The 11,672-nt window shown below is 42.5% G+C and overlaps 1 protein-coding gene across 1 annotated transcript in view; it reads left to right on the top strand.

The window, feature by feature from the left end:
* camk1b (calcium/calmodulin-dependent protein kinase Ib) overlaps positions 1–9,067 on the top strand; it is a 75,142-nt gene extending 66,075 nt beyond the window's left edge. Inside the window, exons 5-12 of the mRNA XM_083661895.1 lie at positions 1–28; positions 1,021–1,147; positions 2,925–3,000; positions 3,324–3,436; positions 4,530–4,608; positions 5,969–6,056; positions 7,169–7,310; positions 8,715–9,067. The exon at positions 1–28 is cut by the window's left edge and continues 111 nt beyond it. Coding sequence (XP_083518021.1) covers positions 1–28; positions 1,021–1,147; positions 2,925–3,000; positions 3,324–3,436; positions 4,530–4,608; positions 5,969–6,056; positions 7,169–7,310; positions 8,715–8,821 — 760 coding nt within the window. The 3' untranslated portion in view covers positions 8,822–9,067. The remainder of the gene's footprint in view (positions 29–1,020; positions 1,148–2,924; positions 3,001–3,323; positions 3,437–4,529; positions 4,609–5,968; positions 6,057–7,168; positions 7,311–8,714) is intronic.
* Positions 9,068–11,672: the final 2,605 nt, after the last annotated feature.

Raw genomic sequence — 11,672 nt, 5'->3', positions numbered from 1 at the left:
CATGGGCATCGTCCACCGCGACCTCAAGGTCAGTCAGGGGGAGGGGGGAGGGGAACTGAAAGGTTGCAGCAAGTGCAGGACAGTGCAATCAAAAATCTCGCTTCTGGAGAAAGCGAAAGTAGCTCGGACAATTAGCCTTGAGCATTTTTTTTTTTTTGCTAATAAAATAAATATTAACCGTAAACTTGAGCTCAAAAGGCAGGAAAATATAATTTCATGTATTGTAGTATCTGGTGGAATATTCATGACTTGCATGGAATGTTGGTTTGGCGGCCATCTTGATGTCCAAACGCAGCATACAGTACCTGTTTTTTACAATGTACGTAAGTCTATGGGGGTACTGTTCAACACCATGCCCTCTTTGAACTCCACGAACTACTCTTTCATACTTTAAGCTATACACTCCATTCAAACTTTAAATGGGTCATCACTTGTACAGTAGTACTTTCTTAATTTTATTGAGCTTTTTGATACCTTTTGTACTCGAAATCCAAGTTTTAAGTTTTATACTTTTTCCAACATTTATAATGGGACCTTATGGAACCAAGCTAGAGCAGTGATGTCATAATTCACTCTAGCTAACTGTACAGACTCCACTTTTTTTTCGAAATTATCACATTTTAAAACTGGGACAGTTCATACATTACTTTAACACTACCTATATATTATACATCAAACCCTTCAGCTACATCTGCTATAGGATATATCGTTTTTGAGATATTGACATTTGTTTGACACTAGTGTCTAGCGGCGAATTGGGCATCAAGATGGCGGCCACAACAAAAACATTTGCACGACGCAAGTCATGAATACTATTAGTAACCGAGGCAATCTCAGAACATGTCAGAGACAAAATCACCTTCTTCTTAATCCTTTCTTTACACTGCAGTTCAGTGAAGTGTAACCAGATTCTTCCTCGTTTAGAGATGACTACAGTTTACTTGTATGTGGGTGCTGGTGTGGGGATGATGCACGGACATTATACTGTACTTTATTGATGTCCCCTTGCTTGTGTGCTAGCCGGAGAACCTGCTGTACTACAGCATGGACGAAGACTCCAAGATCATGATCAGTGACTTCGGCCTGTCTAAGATCGAGGGCTCGGGCAGTGTCATGTCTACGGCCTGCGGCACACCCGGATATGTTGGTAAAGCAGTGATCAAGTCACACAAACAAGCACACACTGTAGTTAATACAGTAACATGAAAGGCAATGACTTAAGTGCATGTTGTGTTATAATAATAGTACATTTTATTTGTATAGCACTTTTCAATCTACCGGTACTCAAAGACATGTTATTTCACTGTTCCCAAAGGTGAATTGTGTGGCAGTTGTATTTTGTCATGCAATAATATATTTCTACTTGTGTAATTCTGTTAATCTTATGGTATTGGAAAGTCAAATCACCATTTGAGATTACCGTATATGTTAGCAAAGGTGATATGATCAATTAGTTAACGGTGTTGCTGCAGGCAAGTCAAGTACTGTATTTGAATAGTGGCAACTGCATTCTGTCACTCTTGCTAAACAAGATATTTTGAAGGGAAGAGATCATTGTGACGTTGTTAACTGGCAACTGGAAATTCATGTTTTTAGGACACTTTTTGTGATCATCTTCTGAAAGCCTGTTTAGACATGTACTCAGAAAACCATATCCAGTCTTTTACAGTACGTTATAATGCATTTCAGTAATCCGATCAGTTTGTAAGACAAAGTTAAAACAAAATACAGCCAGACGATGTGACGTTGTCTGAGCACGGTCAAAAACGGTTTGTATCTTCCCATTAGCAACACCTGCAATTATTGGCATCTATTATAAAAGGGAGCAAGTGGGCAATGTTTGTTTGTTTAAATTGTTGTCCCACTGATGATATCATAGGAGGCATTGTGACATCACTGATGATGTCATCAGTGATGTCATAAGACTGATGATGTCATAAGAGCAAAATCATCACTGATGATGTCATAAGTCGTGTTTCCATTACTCTCAGAAATGCGCAAAATCCAAATATCGCAATAGAAAGTGGGTAATGGAAACACGTAATTTTCGAAAAACCTCCCAAATATCGCAAAAAGTTTTTGCGCTCTCATGAGGTGGTTTTTCGATATAGCAGTTTATCGCAAAAGTGTAATGGAAACGCATTTTTCGCATTTGCATGTCATGTGACCCATCTTCTCCTTTGGAAAAGGAGCGGAAAATGAAAGGAAAATGAGGGAGAAAGGGTTCGATTAGCCGTGGCAAAACCTCCGCAGCAAGTGGAAAACTTTTAAGCAACGCTACCTAGCAGAAAGACGAGTGTTGTGCAAAAGCGGAGCTGGGGAAAATAGATCATGTTTAATGACAGAAATCGGTCCATGGTGACAGGCTGCCTGTCTGTGTGCGCACAGTTATAGGCTACCTTTTTTCCTCTGCCTCTCGCGCTCACTGCATTCACCGCAGCCAGCAACATGTTGGGGCAGGGTACGACACTCATTTCTTTTGAATTGATAATCAGGCTCGTTTATATGCGTTGTAACTTCATGTGGTGATTTGCATTGACCATTGGTTGGATTTGAGCATGCAGGGGACGGGATATGGGGCAGATCCCCGTGCGCATGGCAGCTGCTGCAACGGGGAATTGCGTTCAGGTGTGTGCGCCGTCACTCAAACTCAACTTCAATGGAAACGCCTACAAGTCGCAATTGTACATTGTCGAAGTTGTAGAAATATCGCAATTATTTTGCGAAAAACTGTAATGGAAACACAGCTATAGACGCTGATGTAAACTTAAGTGGGCGTAGCTTTGGCTCCTGAAGTGATGTGCTCCGAGTGAACACGTGCTGATAGTCCTGCTCATGTATCAAACAGAGGTTAAGTGTCTGTCTTGCCTAAGATGGTGCTATCCTTTCTAAAGTACTGATTTATTTGTTCTTTATTGTTTCAGCCCCTGAAGTCCTGGCTCAGAAACCCTACAGTAAGGCAGTGGACTGTTGGTCTATTGGCGTCATTGCCTATATTCTGTGAGTACCTGGACAGCAGTTGTGCGACTACTGCTTTTTCAAAGCAGACACGCCATTTAAGTTTTTAAAAAAAAGTGTTATTCCTGACAAGTTCGTGTTGCTTTTCTTTTCATGCAACCCATTTCCAAACTACTTTTCCACTTTCCACTGCTAGTTTTCCACTTTTCCACATAATGGACCTGGCCCAGCATAGGAGGAATATTTTTATTTTTTGACAACCAGCTGCTTTTAACACTGGCAATGTTTTGACCTCCCGGGGAGATGTCAGTGTCAACTTGTCCTGCATGTGTGACATAATTATGTCCTCTGCTCTGTGTCCGCAGGTTGTGTGGCTACCCCCCCTTCTATGATGAGAATGATGCCAAACTGTTTGAGCAGATTCTGAAGGCAGAATATGAGTTTGACTCTCCTTACTGGGACGATATCTCGGATTCAGGTAAAAAGACATTTTGACACAGATATGCATGTAGACTGTGTAGATGTGCAGGTCTCCAAGTCATTACAATGACAGTTTGATACAAAGATGTGTTTGTTAAGCTCATCAGAAAGTATGCCTCCACTGGATTATGAGGACAATCATCATCATTACTGATCCTTGTCAGCCGTATCGTATCAGGAAATTACTTCAGGACTTATTTAGATTTCTGCATTCCAGCGGTCAGACATAGAACCCAACAGTGAAGTACTGTGGGAGGATCACTAAGGATCGTAGTGCACCAGACTAGGTGTGTGCCATATTGTATCATTCACGATAATACCGGTATAATTGTTTATATGATAAAAAAAATCATTATCATGATAATGGCAATATACGTGATGCCGTCATACCGCTATGTTGCATAACGCTATGACGTTCGTTACGTGTGTAACTTACAGCAACAACAAACATGGCTGAAAGCAGCTCCACAGTGGGGGAGTTACTTCCAAAAAGGGGAGTGTCTTCAGTGTGGAAGTGGTTTGGTTACAAAAGAGCATGTACAACAAACCACAGTCATATTTGATGGCATATTTGAATATTTGAAGACAAACGTTTATGCTGACATATAAAACTACACTTATTTTGTTGCAATTGCATGTTCTTGAAATTGATAAAACTAGGAATCTCGCACGCGCGCTCGATTCCTAGGGCGGAGAGACTCTGGAGATGATGCGCCACTTGTCCTCTTCTCCCTAATACCCTAATACTCCCACCACTTGTAAAGCCCCATTGATGATTATGACATCAGAGGGAAACAGTGGATGGATAAATCCAGAAGGAGGCGGTAATGCAACATAAAGAATGCCAACTGCCATAAAACACCACAGAAGAAGAAGAAGACATGACATCACAATCGTGACACACCCCCGCCACAGACACCACTTAGCCAATTTGAACTAAGAAGATGTTTGTTTCAGTATTTTGTCATATCGTCAAGAATATTGTTATTTAGCTGGATATTCATCAACAAATACAATGGACCAATGATGAACAACAGGACTGTTCTTGTTTTTACACGTTTTAATCCTTTATTTTATTTTTTGTTTTATAGCTAAAGACTTCATAGTCCACCTGATGGAGAAAGACCCCAGAATACGTTATACCTGTGACCAGGCTCTGCAGCACCCCTGGTACTGGCTCCTATCCTCTTCTATCATGACATATGCACACAATAATCACCTTGTAAAAGAACAACATGTCACTGCTGTCAGGTGACATATCACTGCTGTCAGGTGACATATCACTGCTGTCACGTGAAATTGAGTTGAGAAAATGATACAACCCTTGGTGCTTATGAAACCCTTTCAAAACCCATCGGATAAGCTCTAAAATGTGTGATGGTCAATCTGTAAACAGAGCGGTTTCATACTAGTTCCTGAAAAATGTACATTCTTGAGATGTGGTTTTCACCCGACAGCAAGGAGGCGCTATTTGGTGGATGCTTTTAGCCAAAGCATCTCAACCGCACCATGAGTCCACACATTTGAGCCTGTGGGGCCCCAGTGTGAATCAAACCTCTAACCCTGCAGTGGTAGTCCTATTATATGTCGATGTTCTCCACCCACTGAACTCCACAATGTGACTCCTTATGCTGTTTTCCCTCCGTTGCACTACACTAGGGCATTCACGACTAGTAGATTTTACTAGTCGACTAGTCGTACCTAAAGGTAGTCGACTAGTCGTTTTAGCAAAAATATATATATATATATATATATATATATATATATATATATCTTTAAGAAAGAACATGAGGGATTTACACGACATACATGGACTATCATATCCCATATCCCCCACAAAGAACATCAAAACACAACACAACAAAACAAGAAAACTGCATAAGATACACAATAATCCAAGAACAAACAAGACTATTGGACAAACAACCAAACAAAAACAATGCATTCAGCTCCTATCCTGATAAGCCTAATGACACTGGGGTAAAAAGTTCTTAAAGTCAAACTCTGTATGTGGCTGCCATCTTTTGGGGATGTCTAAGAATCTGCCTTTGCTCTTGTAGTAAATGTTATCCAACGTATGGTAGCTTGAGAGTTCATTCCACCAGTGAACTACAGCTGGGGGATTGGATGCTTTCCAATTTAAAGCTATGCATTTCCTAGCTGCCAACAGGGCAAGATCTATGTATTTACATTGAATGCATTGTTTTTGTTTGGTTGTTTGTCCAATAGTCTTGTTTGTTCTTGGATTATTGTGTATCTTATGCAGTTTTCTTGTTTTGTTTTGTTGTGTTTTGATGTTCTTTGTGGGGGGTATGGGATATGGGATATGATAGTCCATGTATGTCGTGTAAATACCTCATGTTCTTTCTTAAAGATAAAAAAATAAAAATAAAAAATAAAATGTTTTTGCTAAAACGACTAGTCGACTACTAAGCACAGTGTCGACTAGTGGTTTTACTAGTCGACTAGTCGACCAGTCTGTGAATGCCCTACTACACACATTTATCTTGTCTCATCCCTTCCTCATCAGGATTTCTGGTGATACTGCCCTGGACAAGAACATCCACGAGTCTGTCAGTGCTCAGATCAAGAAGAACTTTGCCAAGAGCAAGTGGAAGGTGAGTCAACATTTAGATTCATCATGTGCCTCGTTTTTCATATACGGTACTCATAATTGTGTATGGTTCCCTGCCTACCAACACGAGGGGCGCAGGTTCACGACCCCGTGTTACCTCCGGCTTGGTCGGGCGTCCATACAGGCACGATTGGCTGTGTCTGCGGGTGGGAACCTGGATTAAGGGTATGTGTCCTGGTCGCTGCACTAGCGCCTCCTCTGGTTGGTCGGGGCGCCTTTTCGGGGCGGAAGGGAACTGGTGGGAATAGCGTCCTCCCACGTGCTACATCCCGCCGGTGAAGCTCCCCGCTCAAGTGAAAAGAAGCGGCTGGCAACTGCGCATGTGTCGGAGGAAGCATGGTGCTAGTCTAGTCCCAGATCAGCAGAGGGGGTGGAGCAGCGACCGGGGAAGCAGGGGGAAATTGGCCAAGTACAATTGGGGAGAAAATGGGGGGAAATCTGAAGAAAGAAAAGTGTATGGTTAATGGCTTTAGACAGTCCTTCTCAAGAGATACACTCCAGAATATGCAGTGTCGTTACAGTAAAGGGATTGTTTTGATATTGCACTGTTTTATCGAACAGTGTTTTATTGAACATTCGTGCCATGACAGGATAGGTGGCTTCCTTAAAGCTGTGCTAAGCGATTTTTTTCTGACCACTAGAGGGTGACATCAACTTTAACACATTTGTAAACACACAGCAAAGCTGCTAGGTGACAGAAGCCCTTATAACCATGCATAAAGGCTAATGGCTAAAATACATGTACATATGGAGAAATATCAGCAGTTACCAGTCTTACTTGGTCAGGTTTTTCTCCCGCTGAAGGTTAAATACCCCACAATGACAGCAGGTAGGTAGCAAGGTATTTGAAAATGTTTACTCACTCGCTTCATCGATTAGCCAACAATACTCGGGTCGACTTTGACACCAAGCTTCAGGAGGTGAAAACAACAACACGGCTGGTCCATGTGGCTGTTTGTTTATATCATTACACAGAAATCTGCACGCTTCAGGATTGGTTACGGGGTGTGAAATGGCTTATTGCAGGTATGAATGGATCAGGGTGTGAAATGGCTTATTGCAGGTATGAATGCATCTGTGTCCTTCCCTCTGCAGCAAGCGTTCAACGCCACGGCGGTGGTTCGTCACATGAGGCGTCTCCAGCTGGGCACCAGCCATGAAGGGCCCAACCCAGCCACCCTGCCCAGCCCCTGTCGAGTTCACATGCTGCTGCCCGAGGAGCACCCCCAGCACACAGGTACCATGCAGTGCCTTGCTCATGGACACAGCAGCACAGCAGTCTCTAGCGATGCTGGATTCATATCTCACCCACACAGGAATAGGATTGGGCGATATCCAAATTGAAATATGGCGATAGTTTTGAGTGTTGAGTGCGCGTTTCCACACTTCTCCCTAACCTCATATATTCACCATTTGTCTGAAAGTATTCGTGGGGCCAGTAGCGGCTGGTGCATTTTTGTCCAGGGAGGGCGCTATAGGCCTGGACAATGGGGTTGAAATCAATATGATAATCATAAGGATTATTCTCAATATCAATATCATATGTCACGTATGCAAAATCAGTGTTCATCTCATTGAACTAAATGGTGATGTCAAACAAACCTTATATTTTCAAATAATATTCCTGCCATACCTCATTTGATCAGTCTTTAAGTAACATTTGCTTGTCATCATCAATTTAGACACTATTAAAATATTTACATCACGATGATTCCACTGAAAGACAACAATAATAGGCTATTGAATTATCGTCCACTCCAGCCCTAAATCAAGCAAGTAGTAACGGACATTACTAGCTACTAGAAACGAGTGTATTTTCTTCCTCTGTCTGTAGCCTGTTGTTTAATGGCGAGCTCAGGGTGATCCGGTCCAAGCTCTTTCACTCGATGCTTCTCCTGTAAAGTCCGTCTCTCAAACGGCGTCGTTTTGAGTGACTTCACAGAATTTTCTTTCTCCATTCTTGCAAAACATCTTTTGTGTTTTATGGCAGTTGAAAACAAACTTCTTTGCTTCGTGCGCGTGCTGCAAAGCCGTTGGCATGGGACTGCTACTAGTGTTTATATATACTGCGTCGCTACCCTATGGTCGCTACCCATCTACGTAGCCTAGCCTACATCACGACACTCACTCTACCTGACCCCACCTCCACCTGGTCGCTAGATACGTGCGCCCAGACCCCTCCCAAATCCCTTTGTTTTTGAGAGTGAACAGTGCATGTGCAACTTCACAGATCCTGATACTCTAATGATCTGCACTGGTGGAAACCGGAAGTAAACCGGAAGTCCCCGGACGGCGTCCGTGGCAATTCGGTGCAAGAAAATATTGACCCAAAAACAGTACACATGTAGATAATTGTGAATCTACATATTTATTGCAGATTATATACTCACTATCTAATATTCACCTCGCTCATAAAAAAAAATATATATATATATAACATTTTATTTCCCCCTCTTTCATGTGGATACACTATGTCGATGTGTGGATACAGTAGGTGGGGCGGCGCCCTGGCGCCCTCTAGTGGCCGGCCGCCACTGCGTGGGGCTATTGATAAATGGCTGCATTGCATTTTAAAGAAAGAGTTAGAGTAATTTAAGTATCTCTCTCTCTCTCTCTCTCTCTCCCTTCCTCTCTCTCTCAGAGACCCAGTGTGAGGGGGGCTGCTCCCACAGTGCAGAGAGCGGGGCCGAGCGAGAACCTCTGTCCAGCAACTGCACCTACCGCAGCCACCCCACCAGCAGGGTGTGATCCATCCCCGCTCCCACGTACCTACCTAATCTATCCCAGCAACTCTCCCATTTTAACCCCTGGGTGGAACCAGAGGCATCAACTCCCCCCTCGTCTCTGGTTGGGAATACAGTGTCATTCCAACCTCTCGCCTGCAGGGGGGCAAGCATGTCCAGCCTGGGAAGGAGGAAGAAAATTGGGATGAAAGGAGGAGAGAGACTTGATGAGGCCGCTGCTGCCGATGCATCGGAAGAGATCACTTTTACAGACGGGGGTGATGGTGGGGGATGAGGTGAAAGGGGGACGGGGGGGTGGGGGGTGGGGGGGGGTGTGAGAGGAAAAGAAAGGAAATGGAGGAAAGAGAGGAAGACACCCCCCCCCCCCCCTTTTTTTTCGGGGAGCAGGACAGGGCTTGTTGGACACATTTTTTATTCATGCTTCTTGATTCAACATGTCTCTGTTTTTTCTCTTTTCATTTTGTTTTTTGTAAATATTTTTTTATTAGAGACAATAGCAAGACAATAGACGGGAAGTAGCATTTATTTTCTCCCTTAAATTTTTCTCCCCACCCTCCCCTCCCTTCCGTCAGGTTCAATATGATGACATTCCTTGGGTTTCCAAAGAAAGAAAAAAAAGTTATAATACATAGACTAATAAGTGTTAATGATAGTCTGAAATGCACAAAGTAGAGTGGGGTTGGGTGAGGAGAGAGAGAAGAATAGAAAAAAAACAACAACAAAAACAACAACAGCAACAATACAAGAATAACACAAAATACAGGATTTGCATAGAACAGGGGTTCTCAAATGGGGGTCCGTGGCACTTTGCAAGGGGGTCCACGAAAAGTTTTCAGGGAAATAAAAATAAAAACTTGTTTGTGTTGTTGCAAGAGCTTCATAGTTCAACGAAAATATTGTATGCTTTAAATCTAAAATGGTTCATGGATTACATTCTAATCTAATAAACCTATCAATTTAAAAGTCAAGCACGTTACCGTGGAAACAATTAAGCTTAGCCCAAAATCACAAATCAGAATGAGGGGGTCCCCGGTATATTTTCTATCTTGTAAGGGGTCCTTGGCTGAAAAACATTTGAGAACCTCTGGCATAGAACATCAAGATTCTGAGCTTGCGTCATGAGATCAAGCCATAGCCTCGGGATGGACCACATGAGACCAAGCCGTCAGGATGGAACATATGGTTAAAATCAATGTCATGATCATTCTAGAGATCAGGGATGGACCATATGGTTGAAGTCAATGTCATGATCATTCTAGAGATCAGGGATGCACAATGATATCGACACGCCAGCGCTATCGGCTGACAGAGGCTTTAAAATGAGATATCGGCATCGGCCCTAAGCGAACAACTCTGCCGACATGACCGGGCGACGAACGTCCAACTGTTTAAGTAGGATGAATCAGTTATGTCTGAGGATGCTACACAAATAAGAGCGTAGCATGTTCATCTCATCCCAAATTGAGGTAGCTCTCCTATCTTTTTTTATTATTATTATTATTACAGGCACAAAAGACAACACATAACAGACACTACAACAATATGACAATACATCCTGACACAAACAAAAGAAAGGGGAGGAAAAGACAAAAAACTAGAAATAAATTGACTAATAAAAATGTCCAAAAAAGCACATAGAAATACAATGATGAATTTCATTTTTTAGTTTGGTAGGATCCCTTCAACAATAATTAATGTTTGCTCTCCTATCTGACCCAGTGTATTTGTACACCCCAAAAAACTCCATATCTATATCTGCATCTGCCAGTGTGGGTCACCACGAGCGGAGCAGGCCCAGTAGTGTGTCAAATCCAGTGCAGGAGACACTCGCTGCCCCCTGGAGGCCACGTGAGAAAGTGTGCACGTATATATCTGCAACGGTAATCGGCCATTGGATATAGGCAAAAAGTCCAACATGGTGCATCCCTCATAGAGATATATCATGATGACACTGCACATCACTACGTGGTTCACAGTTCACACATGTGCAAAATCTAGTCAAGTTCGGTTCACGTCCATGTCTTCAACTCGTATAGCAGCAATCTGTCAGAATATTGAGACCACCTCAAATCATGATGACACCGTTTCACCAAGAGAGGACCACCGACAATACCGGGTCAACACCCACCTCTATCCTAACTCACGGAGGAAAAATAGGAGAGAGGAAAAAAAAAAAAAAAAAACTGTAGTTGTCAATTTAAGGGGAGGGTTTTTAATCTTTTCAAGTGGATTAGATAGGGATAGGTATCGTTTTGTATTTTTGCGATAACGGTGCTAAAAAAAATGGTACCGGTGCTGAAACGGTACTTTAAAAAAATTTTAAGCAGAGTTAAAGCATTTTTTTTTCATATAAAGAGGCTGTAAAGTGGATTTCAAATGATAATGTTATGTGTTGTTATGCCCTATAATGTTAGTGAAGGTGCGTGCAGTGGCGGTTTCAGAGCACCGGAGGGCAGATATTTCACTCAGCAGCTCGGGGAATGGCACCTAAATGAGGCACCTAAATGAGCGTTGCAATTCAGTACCAGTAGTACCTGTTGTAAAAGTACCGGTACCAAATCGGTACCGGGTTTCGGTACCCAACCCTAATATTATAGAGGGTCCAAGGGTTAAATGGAATCTTTTGCTTGATCCCTTAATAGAATATTTGATCTTGTCCAGCCTGAGGAAAAGCATCAAGTCGCTAAGCCAGACGGATACTTTTGGTGGTTTAGTAGATTTCCTCTCTAATAAGATCCTTCTCCTTGATCATTCTGTCATTTTGTATGTATGCATTGTCTTTTGAAGTCTTTCTCCCTCACTGTTTAGAATTTGGAGATGAAGTGCAGAGATGATATCTGCATGATCAGGAGAGA

This window comes from Poromitra crassiceps (genome assembly GCF_964638095.1).
Source record: "Poromitra crassiceps genome assembly, chromosome: 27".
Classification (NCBI taxonomy): Eukaryota; Metazoa; Chordata; class Actinopteri; order Beryciformes; family Melamphaidae; genus Poromitra; species Poromitra crassiceps.
Note: the sequence above shows the minus strand (reverse complement) of the source record. Positions and strands in the feature narration are given on the sequence as shown.